Genomic DNA, 27,704 nt, shown 5'->3' on the forward strand with positions numbered 1-27,704 from the left:
TATGATTTGGTGATATTTATCTCTTCTCGTTTTAAACTTTCATGTGGTCATTTGATTCTTGCATCACTTTTGTTTTTCTTGGCAATTCTTTAAAGCTGAGTGACAGAATTAAATAAAGCTTGCACATTCTTCACCTTCTATTTTGAGCTAAATTGTCATCAAGTCAAACTCAGCTTAAAAAATGATGAATTTCATCTGGACCAACATTTGATTTTTGATCTTTGTAAGACACAGGCAAAGATAAGGGACATATTGACACAAAAGGGATGGATTTGAGGAACATAACGACAAGAAAGATTAATTCAAATAGTGAATAAAACATCAACTCTTGTTGTTAATTTAAGTATAAAGTTTCCTATTTGGCAAGTATTTTTGACTCACCTTGGATGAAAGTTTTTATGTAGAATGTGAAACATAGGAATTTCAATCTGGCAGCGATGGCATCAACTATTTGTTAAAAGCTTTATATTTCAGAAGACCTTGATGCTTTATACCTTGTATACAGATGCCTAATCTTATGATTTTTATACGACCGCAAAATTTGAAAAATTTTTCGTCGTATATTGCTATCACGTTGGCGTCGTCGTCGTCGTCCGGCGTCCGAATACTTTTAGTTTTCGCACTCTAACTTTAGTAAAAGTGAATGGAAATCTATGAAATTTTAACACAAGGTTTATGACCACAAAAGGAAGGTTGGTATTGATTTTGGGAGTTTTGGTCCCAACATTTTAGGAATTAGGGGCCAAAAAGGGCCCAAATAAGCATTTTCTTGGTTTTCGCACTATAACTTTAGTTTAAGTTAATAGAAATCTATGAAATTTTGACACAAGGTTTATGACCACAAAAGAACGGTTGGGATTGATTTTGGGAGTTCAGGTTTCAACAGTTTAGGAATTAGGGGCCAAAAAAGGGCCCAAATAAGCATTATTCTTGGTTTTCGCACAATAACTTTAGTTAAAGTAAATAGAAATCAATGAAATTTAAACACAATGTCAATGACTACAAAAGGAAGGTTGGTATTGATTTTGGGAGTTAAGGTCCCAACAGTTTAGGAATTAGGGGCCAAAAAGGGACCCAAATAAGCATTTTTCTTGGTTTTCGCACCATAACGTTAGTATAAGTAAATAGAAATCTATGAAATTTAAACACAAGGTTTATGACCATAAAAGGAAGGTTGGTATTGATTTTGGGAGTTTTGGTCCCAACAGAATAAGGGGCCCAAAGGGTCCAAAATTAAACTTTGTTTGATTTCATCAAAATTGAATAATTGGGGTTCTTTGATATGCCGAATCTAACTGTCATGACTGTGTATGTAGATTCTTAACTTTTGGTCCCGTTTTCAAATTGGTCTACATTAAGGTCCAAAGGGTCCAAAATTAAACTTAGTTTGATTTTGACAAAAAATGAATCAGTTAGGTTCTTTGATATGCTGAATCTAAAAATGTACTTAGATTCTTGATTATTGGCCCAGTTTTCAAGTTGGTCCAAATCGGGGTCCAAAATTAAACTTTGTTTGATTTCATCAAAAATTTAATAAATGGGGTTCTTTGATATACCAAATCTAACTGTGTATGTAGATTCTTCATTTTTGGTCCTGTTTTCAAATTGGTCTACACTAAAGTCCAAAGGGTCCAAAATTATACTTAGTCTGATTTCAACAAAAATTGAAATCTTGGGGTTCTTTGATATGCTGAATCCAAAAATGTACTTAGATTTGTTATTATGGGCCCAGTTTTCAAGTTGGTCCAAATCAGGATCTAAAATTATTATATTAAATATTGTGCAATAGCAAGTCTTTTCAATTGCACAGTATTGCACAATGGCAAGAAATATCTAATTGCACAATATTGTGAAATAGCAAATTTTTTTTAAATTAGAGTTATCTTTCTTTGTCCAGAATAGTAAGCAAGAAATATCTAATTGCAAAATATTGTGCAATAGCAAGATTTTTTTTTAATTGGAGTTATCTTTCTTTGTCCAGAATCAACTTAAATTTTTGTTATATATATATACAATGTATATTCACTTTTTACTACCAACTGATAAATTATAATAAATAACATTCAGTGATAACAAGCAGTTTTTTTTACATCTTAATATTTTATGATGTATTTAAATGAGTAGTTATTGTTGCAAACTCCATTAGAAATTTTAATTGAGATTAGTTTTGGAATAAGGGAAAGGGGGATGTGATTAAAAAAATTGGGTTCAATTTTTCTCATTTGAAATTTCATAAATAAAAAAGAAAATTTCTTCAAACATTTTTATGCCCCACCTACGATAGTAGAGGGGCATTATGTTTTCTGGTCTGTGCGTCCGTCCGTCTGTCCGTTCGTTCGTCCGTCCGTTCGTCTGTCCGTCTGTCTGTCCCGCTTCAGGTTAAAGTTTTTGGTCAAGGTAGTTTTTGATGAAGTTTAAGTCCAATCGACTTCAAACTTAGTACACATGTCCCCTATGATATGATCTTTCTAATTTTAATGCCAAATTAGAGTTTTTACCCCAATTTCACGGTCCACTGAACATGGAAAATGATAGTGCGAGTGGGGCATTCGTGTACTGAGGACACATTCTTGTTTTGAGAGGATTAATATTCAACATCATAGTGAATTGCTCTAAGAGAAAACAAAAATTTTTAAGTTCATTAGAACACATTCATTCTGTGTCAGAAACCTATGCTGTGTCAACTATTTAATCACAATCCAAATTTAGAGCTGAATCCAGCTTGAATGTTGTGTCCATACTTGCCCCAACCGTTCAGGGTTCAACCTCTGCGGTCGTATAAAGCTACGCCCTGCGGAGCATCTGGTTCTGTCTGTTATATGTCGTTATATCCTTGACCTCATTTTCAATATTTTTGTTTGTCATGAATTTTTCACATACTATGTTCAATAGGATAACTATATTTGGTATATTGCTAACTTTGAAGATCTACATGTTCATCAGACAGTATTCACTAGACCTCGACTTCATATCATGGATCAGTGATTAAGGTTAAGTTTACACAGTCAATAGTTATAAGAAAATTTGGTATGAGTTCCAATGAGACAACTCTCCATCCAAGTCACAATTTGTAAAAAAGTAAACCATTAAAGGTCAAAGTACGGCCTTCAACACAGAGCCTTGGCTCAAACCAAGCAGCAAGCTATAAAGAGCCCCCTAGTGTAAAACTTTTCAAATAAGAAAACCAACTGTCTAATTTATTTTAAAAATTAAAAACTAGAAACACTTATGAACCACACAAACAAACCACATTCACTGAACAGTTTCCTGACTTAGGACCAGTGCAAACAAATGCAGTGGGCTTGAACTTTTTAACAGGTGCCTAACTTCACCCTAACCTGAAACAGTGGTGTAAAGTTACAATATAGAAAGACCATCTATAAAATATTAATTGATATGACTTAACTCAATCAAAAACAGGTAAACATACACTGAACAAATACATTTGATCTATGACACTATAAAAAATAATATTATTAAAAATGGGAGGAGATGTAAAACAATATCAGAAAGACAACTACCGTATAACCTTGGACAAAATGGTGTTAAATAAAATACACATACACAGGTAATTATAATGTTTAAGGAGTACATGGAGAACAGAAATATTTTTTTAAGTCTGGTTTCTCTGATACTATAAGCAAAAGGTTATTTAGTGTATGAAATGATTAAAAGGTGTGCATGCCTGACTGATGAACCATGCCAGACTGGTTAATTCTTCAATGTAAAGTTTTCATGGTTATGTTTATATTTTCCAATACTGTACCATATGCTAAAGGTCAAAATTATTTTGTATAGGAAATGATTGCTTAGTGTACATGCCTGTCTAGCATGGTACATCAGACTTTGAACACATTTTCAGGCCTTGACCTATTTTCATGATTCCAAGACCTCGACCTCATTTTCATGCTTCATAATTGATATATGTTAAATTTTTGTTATCAGGACTTTATTCTCATAAGATAGTGTGGATGTGTAGTGTATAGAGTGGAAATGTTACAACTGTCAACAAAATTAATGGAACCATTTAAAGGGCATTAATTTCCCGTACCTAAAACCTAACAGCCTTTTCACTCCATTATTTGCATATGCTTAATATTAAGTTTTCTTAGATGGTAGTCTAGTTCAAAGGACAGACTGATCAGTCGTAGAACATTGACATAGAAGCAAAGATGAAACAATGTTTGGCAGTTTTTTTGTGTGTGAATTAGGTAGCCTGTGCACAGTAGATGTAGAATGTCCAGAGGAGACTAAGCTGAGATGTTGACATGATATTGTCTACAATTTGATTCACTGTGAAGCACTAGTCCTTGAATGAAGAAAATCAAAATTTCATTATAAATAAGAACTTCACTGCAGTATTTATCAAACTGATATGTCAGTAGGTACGAACATAAAATGTTTCTGAGTACTTGGAGTTTATTTCAAATCCTAGAAATTGACACATGATTTAACCTTTTTTAAGGAGGACAAGGTTGTGACCCCTCTCTTACAGACATGCTTCTATAATCTGTACATAAATGACCTAACCATTAAAACTTAATGTTGACCAATAAACTATCAAAAAGATCACAAGGTGGAATGAACCCTGCCAGATGGACACGCACACCTTACAATTACTCCTAATATTTATTATCATTGAACTTTTGTTTATAGTATCTGAGAAACATACATTAAATCAGGCCGCTAGTTTCCTTTGTTTAATTTATGTGAATAAAATAGAATTTATTAAAAATTTCAAGAACAAGAAATTATGCAAATTCCATAATTAAAAATAATTCCAAGTTGAAATAATAGCCTGTTAATTGTGATTTCAGGGCCTTTTATTGTCGACTATGCTGTTTTGGTTTTGCTCATTGCTGAAGGCTGTACAGTGACCTATAATTGTAAACTTCTTTGTCATATGGTCTTGTGTGGGCAGTTGTCTCATCAGCAAATATACCACATCTTATTGCTTTACTTACCACGAAAAACTTTTTAAGGAGAGGCGCACAATTTGTTCCCATAGGACGGCCAACAATTTGTCCAAAAATTCTACCTCCAAATCGAACAAATACGTTGTCGATAAGAAACTCCACCACTGGTTCCTGTATGTAGCATGTTTAAACTTTTATTCAATATTCACACAATATGCTGTATATGCAGGGACTTAATTTCTATACTAGTATAGAAAGTTCTGGTATATGTATACTATTTTGCATAGTGGATTTAATATTTCTTTTAGACAATTTCACATCCTGACCCTTTTATATTTAATTAAGACTAGTATGCACTTATTTCATTTTAGTACAATAAAGTTGTGGTTTCCAAATTAACAGTTTTCATTAAATTCTGATGTAAACGAACAATGTTGTTTTATTTGATAACGACCCAGGGTAGGTAATCAGATGTATCTCTGTAATGGAAAGTCTAAAGAAGTTCCGAACGACCGATGTCTGCAATGAAATCAACAAGTGCGCTTTCAAAGATATTTCTGAGAACTTTTCTAGAAAATTATAAGCAAAATGCATTGCCAACATGCTACAGATGTCTTTCATCAGCTGCGCCAAACTCTAAACAATCATGGACTGATAAATACAAGACGAAAAAGAAAAAGATACGAGGTGTGACAGCCAACTCTTTCAAAGTCAAAGATCTTCAAAATGTTCAAAGTTCTGGAAAACATTCTTATTATGAAAAAAAGTGCACAGCAAAATCCTGTTTATTTTTTATTTTTCTAAAATATAAAACATATTTGACTTCTATTTATCTAGGGCATGCTATGCTTTAAATCTTTTCCAGATGCACAGATTTGTCTGTACTTTGTGGTGAAAATTCAGCCATTTTAGCCAAAGGGTCCACATAAACCTTAACCTTACCTTACCTATCTTAACCCCCCTTCAAAGGAGAACCACACAAGTTCTGTGTGTTGAACAGGAGCTTTGGGTGGCGGTGCTCTATATTTACAAGGGTGCTGTGACTGGATCTCATCACCACAATTTATCCATGAATTTTAGATCATCCTTCCAGCATTATGTACATTATTTGCATAAATGAATATCGTTAAAGATAATATTTTAATCTGCAACATTTTAAAAGTTATATATGTTATAATTAAAAGTTCATGGCAATTTTTATCTAAAGTTAAAACAAGTCTTTCCACACAGGATTTTGCCTTAATAATTAAAAGTGACGCCTTATTTATCATTTAAAATCTAACATACCCTCACTATCACATACAAAATATATATAGAACGGCTTTGCCTGGGTAAAACATATTTAAAGTTCTATGTTCTAAAAATATATGCTTTTTAAAATCTAATGTTCAGTGTTCACACAGAATTACTATAGTGATAAAAGTATACGTACGGTAAAATCTAAAAGTATGTTCACTAGGAATCTGTAAGCAAGCCGGTGCTTTAAGACCTAGAGTCAATGGTCTCCCTACCGCCCCCCCTCTCCATGCTAGTTTATCTTCTACGCTGTGCCTCTTAAGTCTTTTTGTCCAACAGTACATTTCTGTTTTTGTGAAGCTTGAAAGGGTTTCTGGAATGGTTTTCCTTAACACGGGTCAGCCATTTATTGTTCCCTTCCGGCAGACTATTATCGTTTCTTAAGACCATACTCACAAATGGTGTCAATAGAGAGCCTGAAATTTTCTCTCCATAATGCATGTAATGGTTTAATAAAGTATTTGTATCAGTATTCCTACATAGACACAATGCAATTGCTTCAAAATACAAATTGTGATTGTATGCACACACAAAAATAGAAAATAAAATGTGTTTTATTGGAATTCAATATGCATGTGTATATATGTTTATACAAACATCACAAAAAAGCATATGAAGTGTAATTCAATTGAAAGCCTGTCTGTACTATGGACTATTTCATGCAAATTAAAGAAGTACACTAATTACTGTTGTTCATATATTTTATTTTTTTTCCAGAAAAAAGTGAACATGTGACAGTTAACCAACATGCAGTGTTTGCAAACAATGAGACATCATTAAAACACATCAAAGTTTATGGTTTTGACTATGATTACACATTAGCTTCATACAAACAAGAATTACACAGTTTGATCTTCCGTCTGGGAAAAGATGCATTAGTTCACAAGTATAAGGTAATCACTAAAATATTTTACATTTTTTAAACAGTAAAGAGTTTTTGTAATGATTATAATTTTATGAAGGCTCACTCGTTTTTTTGTATAATTGACAAACAAGTTATTTCTATATGACACATGCTAATTATAACCGTTACATAAGTTTTTGTTATAGTAAATTTAGGTTCATAATAAGATCCAGTACTGAACATATAAACTACAAAAATGTAACTATCATAGAATTTTTTTTTATGTTTAGATTATATCATGATAGAATTTGACAATTTCAAATTCATTTAATTCATTTTTCAGTATCCTAAAGATATACTCAAATTTGAGTACAGTGCAGAGTTTGCTGTACGTGGTCTCCACTATGACATTCGCAAGGTAATAAATGGTTTACTTTTTTAAAATGATTTATTTTGCTTTATAGTTACAGTTATTCCTTCCATATAAATATAGTCCTATGCATCCTTGATACAAATAGTCCCCCACCCCATACTTGTTTTACACCACCACATTCTGGCCTTTCCCAAGTAGGAGCCTGTAATTCAGTGTTGCATATCATATTTGTTCTTTTTGTTGTAAATCAGGCTCTTAGTCTTTTATTGTTAATCATTTTACATGTATGTTTGTCATTTTGTGGGCTTTTAAAGCTTGCTATGCAGTATGGATTTTATTCATTGTTGAAGGTTGTCTATAATTGCTAACAATCTACTACTTCTGCTCATTTCATTTGGTCTCTTGTGGTGAGTTGTCACATTGAAAATCATACCACATCTTCTTATTTTATGTTGTAAAGTTTTGGTATTGTATATACATTGTACATTGGACAAACAAAATTCACTAGTTAAATTTGATTTTGGTAAATTTTTAAAATGGTAGATCCAAAAAATGACTAAAGAGTGGTGCTAATATGAAAATAAGGGTATTTTTTTAATGCAATTTTTCTTGGATTGCTAAAAGTAATCATCAAACTATATTCAGACCTTCAGACAAATAAAAACAAGCCAGTTGTTTTTGATATATGGTATATCTTAAATGTTCTTATTTACAATCAGACATTCTCTATATTCTAGGGTCTACTGATGAAATTGGATTCTTTTCATAACATACAACTGGGAACAGTTTACAGGTAAATTTTGTTTAATAGAAGTCAGTTTATGCTATCTGTATATCACTCCGTGAAGACTCGAGAGACAGTATGAATGTGTTTTTGACAATGTGTTATTTCAAAAATCATGACAAATACCTGTTTATAAAAGAGATCAATTGTGGAGGCAATTTTAGTGGGCCGATTTTTATAAGTCAATGATAATGAAATGAAATAATGGAATCTCAAGTACACCACCTTATATATCCTTCTTTTTCTTTTGTAGCTCAGTGAAAAAGAAGTAAGTTATATTTTCCAGTGTTGAGTCACATCTATGTTAATTATAATAACTGGTATGTATTTACAGGGGAATGCAGAAGGTCTCAGATAAGGAAGTAATAAATCTATATGATGGAACCCATGTAGCACTAGAATCAATGAACACATTCTATGGACTGGTAAGATATTAAATGAGATGAGTAAATTAAAACGATAATACAGACACCAACGCCCATCAATTACCTCATGGTAAGAGTTTATTCTGGTCGACATGTTCAACAAACGTGGCATCTTCAGGACAATATTACATATGCAATCTTGCTGTTTTATGCGGTTCACCTGGAGTAATGTTACAATAAAGGTTGTTATGACAACGTTAAATATATAAATAAAAAGTGAAAGTGAGATAAGAATCAAGCTAAGTTAAAAGTGAAAGTTAATCAATAAAGTTAGTAACAATGTAGTTAGCTGCTATTTTCACATGTCTGTGTAGTTGTTCTCATCAATTGAGATTTCTAGTGATATTATTGTAGAAACGATGAAAGTAGATTATACAATGTCAATTCATTTCCAAATTGAACAACACCTCATCAGGTCCCTTTTCATCAACTGGTTTCCCTCTTTAAAGAATGTACTGCTTCCAATTGTGTTTGGTAAAGTGGGAAGTATATGATCGGCGCAAATAAAAAAGTAAAAAAGTAAACTTGAATTTGAACAAGGTGAACCAAAACTTTATTTACAGAACAACTTTCAATTATAGATAGAAACTATAACAGCAATAATAATCACCAGAAAAATAAAAAATAAATAAAACTGGCTAGCCATGAGAACAAGATCTCCAAAACTGCAAATATGATTGAAACCATTGGATGACTTTAGAGATCAATTTGGGGACAAGGTGATTTTTGTTATCATAGATTACATACTTTGTGTACATGTATTAACAAGAAATTTTACTTTATAGGGTCCAATGTATCAACTTGTTGACCTGTTTGCACCCCCTGAAATGACGTTATTAACCGAAGTTATTGAGGTAATGGTTATTGCTATAAAAAAGTTGGACAGACATTGTTTCTGTTTTGTGTTTAAAAAATATGATTTGTCACATTATATAAAACTCTAAAAATTGACTTTATGTTTAGAAGTACATTTTAGCTATTAAAAAGAACTGGTTTGGGTATGAAATTGATAACAGATTAGCCAAACTTTATATTAATGTAGCTGATACCAGCTACAGATAAGATGTTGACTGAAAAAACTTTGTCTTGATAAACACATCACAATATGAAAAGAAAAGTTACATTTTTCCAACAATTAATATGAATTGAATGTCAGTATTTCAGAGAGAATGACATTCAGTATGATCCAGAATATGTCTTCTATGACGTAAGGGTAAGTTGATTTTACTCTTATTTCCAACTTGACATAGAACCGCGGTCTGCACCAAATCCTTTTATAAAAACTTGTCCCTATAATGCATATATAAAATTTTGAAAATTTTCAATAGTCCAAATTAGTATTTACTAGTCTGGGGCATCAGACTAGTGGCTAACAATGCAGACTGGTCTTACACTACACAATAAATGACATACTGTCAAAATTTAAATCATCATATAAATATGAAATAATTGAAGTGTTTTCTCATTTAAAAGAAAATTAAATAATTGAAGTGTTTTCCTAATTAGATTAAAATGATATGTTTGTTATATTTCTTTTGTCTGTAAAATAATATACGAGAAAAAATGTTTAGCTCCTTTGCAACTTTTTGTTATATGTATTGAACATTCAAAATGCAGTCAATTTGTTATAAAATCTAATAAATGTGAATATACTACATGTATGTTATGTTTTAATTAGGGTGCTGTCCAAGGGATCCATTCCAATGGATTGTTACATAACAGTATTTTGACCAATTTAGGTGAGAATTGATCTTTTATTGTTAACCAAGATTTGTTCGATATTCATGTTATATATTGTTATAATTATACTTTTAAGGCTTTATGTTGGAAATTCAAAATGGTGTTTCATTCAAATTTTAAAGCAGCCATGTTACTACCTCCTAAATTTTGTTTACTTTTTTATAATACCGCAAAAAAGTATCACGTCATCGTCGTCTGAAGACACTTAGTTTCCAGAAATTAACTTTAGTTTAAGCAAATGGATCTCTATGAAATTTAATCACAAGGTTTGAAAAGAAAGTTGCTATTGATTTGGGTTTTTTTGTCATAACAGTTTAGGAACAAGGGCACAAAAGGGGTCAAAATAAGTATTTTCTTGTTTCCAGACAATAATTTTTGTGTAAGTGTATGTATCTTTCTAAAATTGTACCACAAGGTTCCATACCAAAAAAGGAAGGTTGGATTGATTTTAGGGGTTATGGGCCAAACTGTTTAGGAATTAGGGGCCAAAAACAATGCGTTTCTAATACTTTGTATTAATTGCTTATTTCTTGACCAATTTCAATGGGGTTTTATTTTTGAATTCTTGGGGTTCTTTAATATGCAGAATCTAACCATGAATAAAGTTTTTGAAATTTCCACTTCTACAGTCGTATCAAGCTGTGCCCTGCGAAGCATTTTTAACAATGAAGATCATAATTAAATTAGATACTGTAGAAAATGACATGTTTGCATGTATTCATTCAAAGAAGTAGTCCATAATCTTAGACTATGAAAACTTTATAAAGAAAGACTAAATTATGTGCATATATCATTTCAGAAAAATATTTAGAAAAGGGACCTAAAGTGATGTCTCTCCTTGAAAATTTGATGAAGGCTGATAAGAAACTGTTTCTGATAACTAACAGTGGATTCCCTTTTGTGTAGGTACATAAAATATTAAGTGTATAACTTGTTTTTCTACCATCACTGCTTCATTTAGTACATTTTTGAAACAGCATTGTAGAAATACATTATAATTTTACGTCTGTTTTGGATTAATAATGAACATAACATATCCTGGCCTTTAAGTTTATGATCACTTCTATAAGCCTATGTATTATGAAAGTGTTATAATATCAAAACAAAATACTGAATAAAAGAGACATTTCATTTTCTACATGTACCAAAGGGTAACCTTATTCTAAGAAAATAAATTTATTGTTTTGTTGCATTTAATAGAAGATGGTGATTTTAAACAATAGGTTATTTACTTGGTGTATGCAATGATGGTAATTAGCCAGAAGAAGATGTGGTATGAGTTCCAATGAGACAACTCTCAAACTAAGTAATAATTTGTAAAGTAAACCATTATAGGGTTAAAGTACAGTCTTTAATACGGAGTATATACATTTCCCTTTCAACTTTACCTCATTTACATAGATCATTGATAATGTTAATTTCATGTAGTACTTGCTGTTTAACCTCTTTATCTTAAACTTTTGACATAAATTCAAACATGATAAGTAACTCAGGCAAGACATTTTTTGAGTGTGCATACTTGTTTACTGTGAAAGTACTTTTATTCATGGGGAACCAATTTTCGTGGTTTATACCCATATAATCTTTAAAAACCTAAATTTTATAACTTTTGATCTTTTAATTCTCATACATTTGATGAAAATCAGAATTCAGGTGATGATATGCTATGGTAAAGTGTTCATTTTATATCCTCATAATTCTCGTACGGAAAATAATAATTTCATGATGGGCTTGCTATTGATAAGAAAAAATCAATAACAATTCAAAAGCTATTTATAGCATTTGTTTATGTAACTGTTTCTTCAATATTGACATTTTTATGACCTAATTAACACCTTTATTGGTCTTTGATCTGCTGATCACTTGATCTCAGGTTAATTAGTATCATCACTATGATTAACACAGGGGCAACAATTTGAATGTTAACTTTGCAATTTCCTTCAATCGAGACAATTTGTAATCTTCTTTTCTAATGGCTCCAATTCTTCACTCTATTTTTTTTTTAGAAAACTCTTAATACACAAATTTAAGAACTCATGAACATGTATCTTTTGTTCAAACCACAAAAATTGATACCCACGAATTAAAGTACTTTCACAGTAAATGGTCAGTTTTGTCAAGAGAAGATTAATTCCCTCTTAATATTCAGCATTTACTAATATTATATGGCATTAAGAAAAAAGATTATTCATCATGTCTAAAATATTTAAAATACAGAATAAACTATACCCATACATTTAGTATTGCATACACAAATCTTTTCTCCTTGTCAAAAGTCTGTTTTTGTCGAACCTGCAACTTTCGTTGCAGAAAGCTTGACATAGGGATAGTGATGCGATGGCGGCTACGACAGCTGAGACATTAGCTAACTTCTTAAAAGCTTTATAATTTAGAAGGTGGAAGACCTGGATGCTTCATATTTTGTATATGGATGCCTCATGTTAAGAAGTTTCCGTCAGTCACATGTCCAATGTCCTTGACCTCATTTTCATGGTTCAGTGACTACTTGAAATAAAAGTTAAGATTTTTTGTAATGTTAAATTCTCTCTTATTATAAGTAATAAGATAACTATATTTGGTATGTGCATACCTTGCAAGGTCCTCATGCCCGTCAGACAGTTTTCACTTGACCCCGACCTCATTTTATGGATCAGTGAACAAGTTTTGGTGGTCAAGTCCAGATCTCAGATTCTATAAGCAATAGGTCTAGTATATTTGGTGTATGGAAGGACTGTAAGGTGTACATGTCCAACTGGCAGGTGTCATCTGACCTTGACCTCATTTTCATGGTTCATTGGTCGAAGTTAAGTTTTTTGATTTTTGGTCTTTTTTTTCTAATACTATGTGCAATAGGTCAACTATATTTGGTGTAACAAATATTTTATGATCTATATGTCTGTGGCGCAGGTTTTATTTGACCTTGACCTCATTTTCAAGGTTCATCAACTATAAACAATAGGTTAACTATATTTGTTGTATGGAAGAATTGTTAGCTGTACATGCTTGCCTGGCATGGTTCATCTGACCTTGACATCATTTTAATGGTTCATTGGTCAATGTTTAGTTTTCATGGTTAATATTAAGTTTATGTGACAGTTGTAATAAAGCATTATATTTAGGACTATCAACATAATATCAATGATTAGTAAAGAAGGCGAGACATTTCAGTGTGTGCACTCTTGTTGTTTTGTTTGTAATAGTGCTATTTTTTTGTACAGAGATGCAGGCATGACTTATATGATGGGAAATGACTGGCGGGATCTGTTTGAAGTTATTATATGCAATGCAAGAAAACCAAAATTCTTCAATGAAGCTTCAAGGTAATTTAAATCGGTATAGTGTTTACCATCACTGATACATGATTTATCAAATGTGCATATGGTGCCTAACATAAGCTTTTGCATGTAATATTGAATTATTACTATTGGCTTAATTGTACACTGTTCACTGCAAGATTCCTAAGGTATCACAAGCTGATCAACTATTTATTAATGAAGTAATTCTTCTTAGCAATATGATTATGATGAAAATTATCTTGTAAGCCCTCTCAAATAAATTTCTTTTTTATAATGCTGTTATTTATATTGATTCTTTGAAAAACATAAGAAGGATGCATTTTGGTAATTTGATAACACTCTTGTGAATTTTTACTTCATAGGGCTGGTAAAAGAGAGATCTTATTATACATTTTCCTTGCATTGTTTATTATCCTCCAAATAAAAAAGTAGTGCAAGCAAAGCAAATAGTATACTAGTATACATGTATTACAATGAATTTATTTATAATTTAGGAATCTGTAATCTTTTCAGGCCATTTAGAATTTATGATCCTTCACTTGAAAATGTCTCATGGGACAGAGTAAATACTCTCATTAAAGGCAAGGTTTATCAAGAGGTGAATATTTAAACTTATTCAAGTTCAAGTATACAGATATAATATCAACACAATTGGTGAACACCCTAATTTCAGTCCAGAGATATATATTGTATGTAAATCACTAATTACAGTCCAGAGATATATATTGTATGTAAAGTGAATTAGAGGAGATTTAGAGTATTGATGCAATCAACAAAGTAAAAAAAAAACACATAATCTGTATGAATAAAAGAAGATGAAGGTATACTTCAATAATGAGACAGAAAAAAAAATTAAATACACACATTATTATTTACATAATGATATTATTCAATTTTTAGCTCACCAGGCCCAAAGGGCCAAGTGAGCTTTTCTTATCACTTGGCGTCCATCGTCCATAAACTTTTACAAAAATCTTCTCCTCTGAAACTACTGGGCCAAAATTAACCAAACTTGGCCACGATCATCATTAGGGTATTCAGTTTAAAAAATGTGTCCGATAACCTGGCCAACCAACCAAGATGGCCGCCATGGCTAAAAATAGAACATGGGGGTAAAATGTAGATTTTGGCTTATATCTCTGAAACCAAAGCATTTAGAGCAAATCTGACATAGGGTTATAATGTTTATCAGGTCAAGATCTATCTGCTTTGAAATACTTGATTTTCTCCGTTATTAGAAGGAATATAAATTTTAAACTTTGCCAATGTGTTTTTTTATGTTAAGATGAACATAATTAGATGATAAGTAAAAAATCAAGGAATTTTCCTTGAATATTATTATAGATAGAGGTAAACTGTAAGCAGCAATAATGTACAGCAAAGTAAGACATACAAATAAGTCAAATGACCAAAATGGTTAATTGACCCCTTAAGGAGTTATTGCCTTTTATAATCAATTTTTAACAATTTTCATAAATTTTGTAAATTTTTACAAAATAATTTCCACTGAAACTAATGGGCCAAGTTCATAATAGATAGAGATAATTGTAAGCATCAAGAATGTTCAGTAAAGTAAGATCTACAAACACATCACCATCACCAAAACAATTTTGTCATGAATCCATATGTGTCCTTTGTTTAATATGTACATAGCCCAAAGTGAGGGACACAGGCTCTTTAAAGCCTTTAGTTTCTGTAAATGCTCTTTTTTATGAAGAAATAACAGAATAATTTGATTAATGAAAACATTTTTTACCCTTCAGTGATCTCATGCCTTATGATTTACTTCTGTTTTATTTTGTCAATATATATTGTCTAGTTTGAAGTGAGCTCATGCTTGGTTATTTGTTGAATTCCAGTTGTCCAATTGTTTGCTTGTTTGTGAAGTCATTAGTCAATGCTTGGTCAGTACTGAAATTATTTTTAGCATACCTTTATTTAATTTTCTACTGTATTTTATATTAAGAATCTTGGGTCCCAACTCCCTTAAATATAGTTAAACTGAGATGACTTTGGCTACTATTTAATAAAAAAGAATTTATAGATCCTTTTTGGTCTGACAGTATGATAGCTACTCATGTCTTCAAGTACTAAAACATTTTTGGCCTTGTATTTTATTGGTGTGAGAATTCTTGATGAAGGTAAATTGAGAAAAGTGCTTTGAATGCACAAAATTTATGAAGTGTTAATTTCATTTGTTTTAACATTATTAAAGTTGTACAAGTTTCAATGTCTTGAAATTACTTATTATATTAAATTTCAGGGCAATTTCTTCCAATTAAGACAGATGACAGGCTGGTATGGATCTAAAGTTTTATATTTTGGTGACCATGTTTACAGTGATTTAGCAGTAAGTCGTAGTTTTATTCTTAAAAATATAATTTAAGAATACTTATTATTTTTTTTATATCAATGCAGTCATAAAACTTTCGAGCACGATTTTTGTACTCAGACTCAAGAATCAACCAATCAAAATACTGGATTTCATGTTTTGAGCATGATTTTTGTGCTCCGAGCACTGAGCAAAGTTTTATGACTTCTACCCCTGGAAAACCTATATTGCTCAAATTAAGTACTTCAAACAAAAACAAAAATATATTAAAAAAAATAGTTAAAAGTTTACCTGGAATTTAAAGAGGAATGTTGACTTAAAATCCAGTAAATAAAGAGATATGCAGGATAAATATGTTCTGGAAGAAATTCACCAAACTTAGTTGTATATATGTTTAATTTGAATGTGAATTATCTCCCCTTTTCAGGATCCATCCTTAAAGTATGGCTGGAGAACCGGTGCAATTATTCCTGAATTGGAGGTATGTTCAAAGATGTTTCCAAACTTTGGAAGTTTTCACTCAGAAACAAACTGTGGGAGATTGTTAGTAGAACTATTTTAACAGTGTATTTGTCATACATGTGACAGATTAAAAAAACATACCGGTACATGCAATTTTCCTTCACTGTCAACACCAAATTGGAAAGTTTTTTGATTAAGTACATGCTAGAATAAGAACTCTTTATTTAAATTGCTAATGCTTGGTGTAAAGATTAGACAAAATTAATACCTACCCATGATCGAATGAATATTGAGCATGACACTAAAAAATTGTTCCATAAGTATACAACTCAACATATTGATTATTTTTCAGACAGAAATAGAAAAGTCCAATACTTTGAAGTTTCAGGTAGCTGTCCATTGGTTGTGCTGTTTACAGGATCTCATAGAAGAATCTCAGGTAAGTACAGTAAAACCTTGCAAGACTTATACTGCATCTCAAAGACAAATCACCGTAGATACTCGCCTATTAGTCGATCCGACTATAAGTCGGATGCCCTTTTCAGCTCCAAATTCTGAGGATTTAGTCTTGACCCTTTTATGAATAATGATTCCAAAATTCAGTTAGTAGGCTAATTTGATACACTAAATTGATTCACTAATGTAAAGGATCAAGTTTGGGTACAGTATCTTAATGTTAGTCCTAGGGGGGAAAATAAGTTAATTTATCAGTAAAATACAAAAACAAAGGAAAAAAGAAATTTTCAACAGTTTCCTTTAGATGCTGACTCTTATTGTTAATTAATCATTTACAGGTGAAGTTACAGGTATGTATTGTTTTAGAATGTGCCATTCTTATGTAAACTGGACAGAAAAAGAAGAATTTTATTCATTTAAAATACTTACTGCTATAAATTATTACGTATATTAACTTGCAGACCAGTTTTATTTAGCTTTAATTCTATTTTGATTATTCTTTTCAGGAGGACAGAGACCCCAGTGTTACAATTCTCAGAAATGAATGGTTAAAAGAAAGAGATGAGTTAAGGTAAGATTTAAGAAGAAAGTCACGGGCAAGACAACTTTTTTTTAAGTTTTCACATGCAAATTGGTAATTGCACCAGTTTAGATTATGATATTTCAATTCATCATAAATTAATGGTATCTAGACCTGTAACTTTTTATACGACCGCAAAAATTTTAATTGTTTGTCGTATATTGCTATCACGTTGGTGTCGTCTTCTTGCATCGTCATCGTCCGAATACTTTTAGTTTTCGCACTCTAACTTTAGTAAAAATGAATAGAAATCTATGAAATTTTAACACAAGGTTTATGACCATAAAAGGAAGGTTGGGATTGATTTTGGGAGTTTTGGTCCCAACATTTTAGGAATTAGGGGCCAAAAAGGGCCCAATTAAGCATTTTCTTGGTTTTCGCACTATAACTTTAGTTTAAGTAAATAGAAATCTATGAAATTTTGACACAAGGTTTATGACAACAAAAGGAAGGTTGTGATTGATTTTGGGTGTTTTGGTTCCAACAGTTTAGGAATAAGGGGCCAAAAAAGGGCCCAAATAAGCATTATTCTTGGTTTTCGCACAATAACTTTAGTATAAGTAAATAGAAATCAATGAAAATAAAACACAAGGTTTATGACCACAAAAGAAAGATTGGGATGGATTTTGGGAGTTGAGGTCCCAACAGTTTAGGAATAAGGGGCCAAAAAGGGGCCCAAATAAGCATCATTCTTGGTTTTTGCACCATAACTTTAGTATAAGTAAATAGAAATCTATGAAATTTTAAACACAAGGTTTGTGACCATAAAAGGAAGGTTGGGTTTGATTTTGGGAGTTTTGGTCCCAACAGTTTAGGAATAAGGGGCCCAAAGGGTCCAAAATTGAATTTTGTTTGATATCATCAAAAATTGAATAATTTGGGTTCTTTGATCTGCCAAATCTTACTGTGTATGTAGATTCTTAATTTTTGGTCCCGTTTTCAAATTGGTCTACATTAAAGTCCAAAGGGTCCAAAATTAAACTAAGTTTGATTTTAACAAAAATTGAATTCTTGGGCTTTTTTTATATGCTGAATCTAAACATGTACTTAGATTTTTGATTATGGGCCCAGTTTTCAAGTTGGTTCAAATCAGGATCCAAAATTATTATATTAAGTATTGTGCAATAGCAAGAAATTTTCAATTGCACAGTATTGCGCAATAGCAAGAAATCTTCAATTGCACAGTATTGTGCAATAGCAAATATTTTCAATTACACAGTATTGCGCAATAGCAGGAAATATCTAATTGTGCAATAGCAAGAAATTTTCAATTGGAGTTATCTTTCTTTGTCCAGAATAGTAGTTGAATCAACTTTAATTATTGTTTTATACAATATACAATTTATATTCACTTTTACTACCAACTGATAAATTAAAACAATCTTTACCATTCAGTGATAACAAGCACTTTATTTTACATTTTAATATTTTATGATGTATTTAAATGAGTAGTTATTGTTGCAAACTCCATTAGAAATTTGAATTGAGATCAGTTTTAGAAAAAGGGAAAGGGGAATGTGAAGAAAAAAAATGGGGGGGGGGGGTAAATTTTTCTCATTTCAGAATTCATAAATAAAAAGAAAATTTCTTCAAGCATTTTTTTTAGAGGATTAATATTCAACAGCATAGTGAATTGCTCAAAGGCAAAAAAAATATTTTAAGTTCATTAGACCACATTCATTCTGTGTCAGAAACCTATGCTGTGTCAACTATTTCATCACAATCCAAATTTAGAGCTGAATCCAGCTTGAATGTTGTGTCCATACTTGCCTCAACCATTCAGGGTTCAACCTCTGCGGTCGTATAAAGCTGCGCCCTGCGGAGCATCTGGTTGTTGGATGACATGGGATTGGAAAGGGCCATTAAAAAATTCCATGAAAATCAGCTTTTCGTGGTGTTGCATTCATGCTCGTATCCTATTACAGGAATAGCCAAATATAAATGTATAGATTCTACAGTCCAAAGATAATTAAAATAGTTTTTGAAAAGCATTTTTTTATGATGTTGAGTTTGACAGATACAATTACTGGTACTAAAAGAGTTTAAGTTGATTAATTGTTTACTAATTTGGTTATTATTAAGGAAAATTTGGTTATTATTAGGGAAAATTTTGTTATTATTAGGGAAAATGCTGTTGAGCCAAGTGAATTGCTCAAGAAATTAATTTATAGGAGTAGGGTTCGAAAATATCCATTGTTGACATAGTGCAGGCAGTGATTCAGGCAATTGATGCAGGCTTTTTAGACTTTAATTTCACAATGTTGTAGTGTACAAACTGTTAAAGAGTAAAGATATGTAAAGCAATTTAATTGTAAAGTTATGCAGTAAATTATTTACTAGTGTTACATAAATGTAAAATAGCACATTTTGATTAAAAATCCTAATTTTATTTCATTTCAGAGATTATACTAAATCATTGTTCAATCCACATTTTGGAAGTATTTTTCGGACATATCACAATCCAACATACTTCAGTCGACGTTTGGCCAGATTTGCAGACATATATATGTCAGACATTACAGATCTTCTTGAATACTCTACATGCCATACCTTCTACCCAAGGAGAATGGCATTACCTCATGAACATCCCCCATATGCTGATTTGTAATAAAACCTTAGAAGATTTAATCTACTGTGATAGCTTAGTGTTCACTATAGACATGTGTGGTAAAACATTGTAACATGTAGCTTAGTGTTACATTATGGATATGTGTGGTAAAACATTGTAACACCATTTGTGTAGCTTAGTGTTACACTATAGACATGTGTGGTAAAACATTGTAACATGTAGCTTAGTGTTACATTATAGACATGTGTGGTAAAATATTGTAACATGTAGCTTAGTGTTACACTATAGACATGTGTGGTAAAACATTGTAACATGTAGCTTAGTGTTACATTATAGATATGTGTGGTAAAACATTGTAACATGTAGCTTAGTGTTACATTATAGATATGTGTGGTAAAATATTGTAACATGTAGCTTAGTGTTACACTATAGACATGTGTGGTAAAACATTGTAACATGTAGCTTAGTGTTACACTATAGACATGTGTGGTAAAACATTGTAACATGTAGCTTAGTGTTACACTATAGACATGTGTGGTAAAACATTGTAACATGTAGCTTAGTGTTACACTATAGACATGTGTGGTAAAACATTGTAACATGTAGCTTAGTGTTACACTATAGACATGTGTGGTAAAACATTGTAACATGTAGCTTAGTGTTACACTATAGACATGTGTGGTAAAACATTGTAACATGTAGCTTAGTGTTACATTATAGATATGTGTGGTAAAATATTGTAACATCATTTGTGTAGCTTAGTGTTACACTTTAGACATGTGTGGTAAACATTATAATTTTTATATAAACTGTGTTGTGATATGCCATTGTTATGATTTATGCTGATTACATGTATTACATTAACAATTTTTCAACACTTTAATTGCAATTATTATTTGATGAGCTCAGGTACAATTTTTCAGCATTCTACTTTGTCCTTTAGCTGCACTATGACTTGAGTGTTCAGATATGGTTTGTTAAATATTTATTGATATTTTAGGGTTAGGTTTTTAAGTGAGTTTTTTTGTAGCATGTCATATTTCTAAGAAACAACATTTTAGCAGCTCCTGCATATGGAGTATATATTATATCTCACAGTTGATATCATATTCCAGAGTTAACATTTTAAACAGAGGGTTGCTGCTTACAAGGAAAGTTACTTATCCAAAGGTTCAAAGTGGTAAAGTTGAAGCCATCCCTTTGAAAGTTAAAGGAATGCCATCAGGAGTTGTTGGACCGTTATGGAATATCTGTGTCATGGATATGTTCAAATTGTTATAACCACAGTCATTTGTTTGTGACAACACTGTCATCTCACATTTGTACAGGTATCCCTACTGGAGCAGGATCTGTTAACCTGAGCACCCTTATTTTAGGTGTCTTTATTGCTCTTTCATTAATAGTGTTTTGTGAACTTGTTTATTTTTGATATGGTGTTTCTCTACTTATAGGTTTTTAAAAATGTCCTTGGAATATTTTTTTATATTGTAGTTAAAGAAAACCCTTCATTGTAAGAAACAAATTGTGTACAGCACTTTTGTTTGTTATGTCTATTGTTGAACATTTCATGTATAACATTTTTCAACTTTTATAAATTATACTTTCGTGATTTTTTTAATACCTTTAAGGTTTTATGTATATAGAAATTTCAAACTATTCAAACTTTTCCATTACACTGCCAATTTTGTAGTATGTAATACTTTACTTTATTTGTGTGTCAGCATTTGTTTGTTTACAGTTAAGAAACATATTTCCTTGAAAACATAAATAGTTAATTGATAATTCATCTTATATCCATGTATTAAGGGTATGTATGTACAAAATAGTTTGCCATTTTTTACAATATTGTTAAAATTCAATCCTTTATTTGTTCCTGATCAATGACAGGATGCGTGACATATCAGAATGGTAAAAATTAAAGGATTTTTTTAAACGTAAATTAAATATCTTGGTAGTAATGCATTAGTTCAGAATTAACTTTCTCTCAAAACCTATAAAAACTTTCCATGTCAAACATGTCAAGTGACCATACTCTATCATTATATGAACTAGATTTATAAAGGATTGAAGAGTTTACATTTTTTACAACTTCAGGTGGTATTTATTGACTTTATCATATATGGTGTCTGTTCAAATAATATTTATTTTTCTCATGATCTGATGTAGTATTTATATTAAAGTTTTTAATTTTTACATAAATTTACTAATTTATGCGATATTTATCTTTCAAAAATTCAAATGCAATAAAATATATACCGGTACCTTTTTTGATATAGAATTACACATGTTTTATATTGGTTTTATTTGATAGGGCATACATTATAATGTGCTTTACATGCATGTTTATTAAACAATTGTTGTATTTGGTGTTGTTTGTTAAAATTAAAAGTATCAACAAGATTTCTACTGTATCTTTTAAACACAAATCATGGTGTAAATGGCCATTCTATGTGATGTGAGTGTACACAAATTGCACCTTTTTTACAGTTTTTTATATGCCCCACCTAGGGCCATTATGTTTTTCTGTCTTTTCCTTCAATTGTTCATCTACCCACTTCAGGTTCAAGTTTTTGATGAAATTGAAGTCCAATCAATTTGAAACATAGTACACATGTGCCCTATGGTATGATCTTTTTAATTGGAATGCCAAATTAGAATTTTGACCCAAATTTAAGGTCCACTGAACAGAGAAAATTATAGTGTGATTTATTAAAGCTGCCTTCAAATCCAGAAACAACACCCCTATGTCTTTTGAAGGCATGGGGGTAATTGTAATCAACTGTAATCGATAACATTGCAATGATGTAATCTCATGTAATCAGTAATCATTCAATTTAAAATCGTAATATAATAGTTTAGTGTGAAAACCAGGTGACTTCATCAAGGCAAGAAAAAACAGTAAAAAGAATCTTTAATAAAAACTGCACTTTAATGGGATAACATACAGGGAAATAACAAGAGAACGAGTAACAACCATTAATAACATTTAAGTACAATGCTAATTAATGTATATAGTATAACAATGACATGATCTAAAAATACATGGCTAAATTAACAATGAACAAGCACTATACTGTGACAAAATATAAATACCGGCAATACATTAAGATAAAAATTACAAATTCCTTTCTCATGACAGTATATAATTTTAAATATTTATTGATTCACTTTTGGTAGACATACATGTATAACCCAACTCATTTTGTTTATAATTTTTTCCTTTAGCTTCTTGTTTTACTTTTAAGATATTGAGCCTTACTGGCAACTCATGATTTTTTTTTTTGAAAGACACATAATTTTATAAATAACTTTATTGCTCCTTATAAACAACTTCAAAGGAAGCTTTTAGCAGTCTTCACGATGAACTGTTAAATCTACAGGCCCGCTCAATTTTTGAAAATTTTTAGTTACATTCTGTTGGCCTGTATACATGATTTTTACAGGCCCGGGAGCAATTTTACAAGCCTGGGCTGCCACTCAGCGTGAAGACTGTTTTAGTGGTTAATAAAAGTCTTACAAATATTGTCCCTAATGTAATACCCAAAATATTTGTACAAATTTTACAAGAGCTAGAATATATTGAAAGCTTTTGTGCAAACTTACATAAACCTTAAAAGGGAGTAAAGCCATCTATCATTTCTACATGCAGTGACAATAAAATATATTTTATTATTTCAATTAAGGAATAACTGTAATATTTTTTCTGTCTATGAAGAAATAACATAAAAAATTTGGTGCACACTGAATAACGCGTGTAGCGGGTTAATTAACAGTGTGCACCACATTTTTTATGTTATTTCGAATAGACAGAAAAAATATTACAGTCATTTCTTAAACCGTAGAAAACCATGAAAAAACGTTGATGACGTCAGGGTCACATGACTAAATTATGTCTATGGGCTCATAACAAAATAACGTCAGCCAATCAGAAGACGCATTACATCCAAAATTAAATTATTACCAAATATGATATAAATAAGTTTATTTATCCTGTTAATGGTATCTAAAGTTGCTTATTATTGATAAATCAGATACATGTGACAGTAATAAGCTCTTATTGATCTTATTGACATGATTTTAGAAACTCTTGATAAATTCTGCAATTTACAATTGTAAATATTTTTAAACATGATTAACATTAAACTTAATGATAGGGCAAAACAACATTCACAATAAATGAGCATTTCATTTCAGATCTACAAGGTTAAAACACTTAAATCAACAAGTGCATGTTCATACACAGTAGTTACATTTCTAAACAATCAAAATAAACAAATTGATGAGGCACACAAAATTGATTTTCTGGTTCTCTGGCCATTTTTTAAACCTGGGGCGGAAGAAAATATATTTTCCTTTCATTGACAAATGACAATTTTAGCCTAAAGTCATTTATAATGACATTTATGAATAGTTTTCTCAATAGAATGTTAAAAATTATGTTAATCCTAATTGAAAACAGTGACTTAATGGCTTCTTCAAAAAAAATATCTTTGAATTAATTTTCCAATCAAAGGCTTAATATATATTCACATGATAAATGATGGGGTTATGTTAAAACATACTTTACAGACGTGGAACAAGAATTAAAATATTTTTTACAAGATATAAAACCACACTCTGGCACCTGATAAAAAGGCATATCTTAGGAGTTGACCAGAGAACAGAATCTAATCTGTATGGCCCTTATTAGTAACATATCTAACAATTACTTCATATGCCCTAATATTTTCTAAATTTTAACAACCAGAAAGCTACTTAACTAATATGTCATGTATTTACACCATAATCTGTTACACAATTATAACTATTGCATCTAATAACTAAAACATTTAATATGATATCATGGTTAACAATTATAAGACTTTCTGTTAGGGTTGTTCTATATTTACAAAAAATCTAATTCTGTAACAAAATTTGCTAGTTCCAGTGAAAATCTGGACTGATTATATATTCAGTTTATTTCCAATTAAGGACAACAAAATACTTCTAATCTTCCTATTCCTCACATGATTCAAAGAAGAAAATTGATCAACAAAAATGAGAGCATGGTCAAACAAACCCTTCAAGTCTGAATATATACATTAGTGCCAAGTAAAGAGAGATAAATCAAATTTTAATATGAAATTATTATCTCCCTTTACCAGTTTGTTACAAAATATTAAAATAAGGAATTGTGGTATGATTGCTTATAAGACAACTATCCACCAGAGTCCAAATAATGTAGAGTTTGGAAAGTATGCATGATAGTACTACAATTAATGTACATGTACAATAAAAATCATAAATTAACATTTGCTAAAGGGAGACAAATAAATGGTCTGAAGAATTGAAGGACCTTAGAGTTTGGTCTGTATCCGAGTCAAAAGATTTCCTTGGATTTCTGCATCCTCTACATTTACATCTGATACAGGGTAACTTCTTCACATAACACGGACATCGTTGACCAAGACATGTTAGTTGACTTGAAGTTCCTCCTCTTCCACATTTGCAAACTTTGAATTCATTTTCACCAAATATCAATTTTAATTTCTTTATGGAGGGTTCTATGCTTGTACACTTGTCAACCTTCACAGTATCTACATAATTGCCCTTCATGGTTTCACAATCACTGCCAAATTCTCTGTTATTGAACTTATCAACTTTCTTAGCTCGAAGTTTAACTTTTAATTTTGGTCGACCCTCATCTATACTTTCCCTCTTTATCTCATATTTTATTTCATTTGATGGTATGACATTGACAAGGTTTTCATTCCGTTGTGAAAGTTTTGAATTCTTTACATTATTTTTCTTTAATGGTACTTTCTTTTTAGGTTTTGTATACCATTTATATTTTTTCAGTCTGATTTTTTTTCTGTGTGATTTTTTTTCTATATCCATTTTTATTTTGGGCTGAATGTTCAGCTTTGATTTACTTTTCATACATGTAGGTTTGTCCATTGATTCTGTTATTTCCGATTCTTCTGCAAGTTCTGGTTGCTCTGCTGTGGATGCTGGAACCTGGGAAGGCATTGTAATAGGGATCACTGGGGGTGACTGATAATCGTCGTCGAAGTCAACACCTTCTTCTAATATTGTTACTAAAGAATTAGTTTCTCCGTTGTGTGACTGTTCTTGGAGATCCGTGCCAATAGGAGAGCTCATAACATATTCACAAATTTTCTTAAAACAAGAAACAACCATTCGAAGTTGGGTTGATTCTTCAAAACTTTCTCGTTTTTTACACCAACTACATTGCGGCTTAATTGTCATTGGCTTTTCGACACATTCCTTGCAAACGAAGTGCTGGCACACTTTATGACTAGGTCCCATCGGAATTTTTACTATGCTTCTACACACACAACATGACAACGCCTGACGTAAATATGGGAGATATCGATACAGTTCGCTCCATGAATCACGATCGGCGAAGTTTGCTTGCATGACATACTTGGAAGTTGATAGATAAAACTTTAAGGCATTCATTTCTTGTCAACTGTCATGTTTAAAATCTATGATTAGTGTTTGGTTAGCTAATTTGTTGAAAGGTTTTTCAATTTCCCTGACAGGTGCGACATTCAAATGTGTACAAGTTTTGATGACGTCATACATTATTGACTTCTTTGTAAGGGAGATAAAATTTCTCTATTTGGACATGAAAATGGGGCCGGGTTGGGGTAATAAAACGTTACAAAAAAATCAGATCTGTCAGAAACGTTTTCGAACAATTCAAATAAAAAAAAAAACCAGAAAAATTATTTTAGGATATCACGAAAACGAATTAGAGACGTCTTTGAATGTTTCTTGGATGTTCTAAAATCGAAGTATCAAGTTTACAGGGTTTTATCTGATTTGGACAATTGACAACTAATGAGGGAGGATAGGACCTTTATCGGGACTCCGGGATCGGGTGTTTTTAAGCTCGGGATTTCTGGATTGACCCTTTCGGGATCCGGGAATTCTTTCTTCTAATTTCGGAACCTCGGGATTTCGTGTTTTTTAAGCCCGGGATTTCGGGATGTCGTGTTTTTAAGCCCGGGATTTCGGGATCAGGACCCCTCCTACCCTCCCTCACTAATAGTGTTTGGCGAAAGGTGCTTTATTATAATAATGCAATAATATACAATTATACCAAACATGGTATCAATAAGCAACAATGAACAAGTGTGAATATGAAGCACCTTAACCCAATCTGGGTAAGATTAAATATAAATTATAAGGAAGGAAAAAAAAATTAATCAAATACATAATAAAATGTGGCTGGAACATGCTCTTTGCTAAAACCACATGCTAACTAAGCATCGGATGACGCAACAGGGGGAGGCAAATCTAGTACACGGCGTTATCAATTAGGTACAATGAGAGTTGCCTCCCATTGTACGCTATTGACAACTAATAGTGTTTGGCGAAAGGTGCTTTATTATAATAATGCAAAAATATACAATTATACCAAACATGGTATCAATAAGCAACAATGAACAAGTGTGAATATGAAGCACCTTAACCCAAACGAAGTCGCCAAACAGGAAAGAAAAAGAAAAAAAGAAAAGAACATGTGTGTAATCATGATCCTGTTTAGTCTGACAATTCAAGAGAAGAAGGATACCCTTCATACAGCTTGACATTGTACATGATAACAATTTCGTTAATCAAGC

At 31.4% G+C, this 27,704-nt stretch overlaps 2 protein-coding genes across 3 annotated transcripts; one reads left to right on the forward strand and one right to left on the reverse strand.

Moving 5' to 3' along the window:
- The first annotated feature begins 3,053 nt into the window (after positions 1-3,053).
- On the forward strand, positions 3,054-22,473 carry LOC139514708 (5'-nucleotidase domain-containing protein 3-like). 2 transcript variants are annotated; one of them, XR_011662664.1, is made up of 17 exons: positions 3,054-5,603; positions 6,930-7,105; positions 7,400-7,474; positions 8,167-8,222; positions 8,548-8,638; positions 9,424-9,492; positions 9,795-9,851; positions 10,317-10,377; positions 11,178-11,280; positions 13,597-13,698; positions 14,188-14,272; positions 15,938-16,024; positions 16,434-16,487; positions 16,821-16,907; positions 17,431-17,495; positions 19,905-20,166; positions 20,746-22,473. XR_011662664.1 is itself a non-coding variant. In XM_071304278.1 (16 exons), exons 1-16 carry the CDS (start codon positions 5,432-5,434, stop codon positions 20,110-20,112), a joined length of 1,548 nt encoding a protein of 515 aa, XP_071160379.1. In that variant the 5' UTR covers positions 3,054-5,431; the 3' UTR covers positions 20,113-20,259. The 2 variants fall into 2 exon arrangements, 1 of the variants encoding a protein (XP_071160379.1); XM_071304278.1 differs by lacking the exon at positions 20,746-22,473 and having other exon boundaries at positions 19,905-20,259.
- A 494-nt stretch (positions 22,474-22,967) lies between these two features.
- Positions 22,968-26,741, reverse strand: LOC139518075 (E3 ubiquitin-protein ligase MSL2-like). Its single transcript, XM_071309735.1, has one exon. It carries the CDS (start codon positions 26,533-26,535, stop codon positions 25,369-25,371), a length of 1,167 nt encoding a protein of 388 aa, XP_071165836.1. The 5' UTR covers positions 26,536-26,741; the 3' UTR covers positions 22,968-25,368.
- Between the last annotated feature and the right edge of the window lie 963 nt (positions 26,742-27,704).

The sequence above is a fragment of the Mytilus edulis genome, chromosome 3 (assembly GCF_963676685.1).
Source record: "Mytilus edulis chromosome 3, xbMytEdul2.2, whole genome shotgun sequence".
Lineage (NCBI taxonomy): Eukaryota > Metazoa > Mollusca > Bivalvia > Mytilida > Mytilidae > Mytilus > Mytilus edulis.

What these genes read in the sequence shown, in the direction of transcription:
- LOC139518075 (XM_071309735.1), bottom strand. Translation starts at nt 26,535, where the DNA reads ATGAATGCCTTAAAGTTTTATCTATCAACTTCCAAGTATGTCATGCAA.
- LOC139514708 (XM_071304278.1), top strand. Translation starts at nt 5,432, where the DNA reads ATGTCTGCAATGAAATCAACAAGTGCGCTTTCAAAGATATTTCTGAGA. An exon ending in CAGTATTTTGACCAATTTAG is followed by an intron (nt 10,378 to 11,177) that starts GTGAGAATTGAT and finishes ATATCATTTCAG; the next exon opens with AAAAATATTTAGAAAAGGGA. An exon ending in AACAGTGGATTCCCTTTTGT is followed by an intron (nt 11,281 to 13,596) that starts GTAGGTACATAA and finishes TTTTTTGTACAG; the next exon opens with AGATGCAGGCATGACTTATA.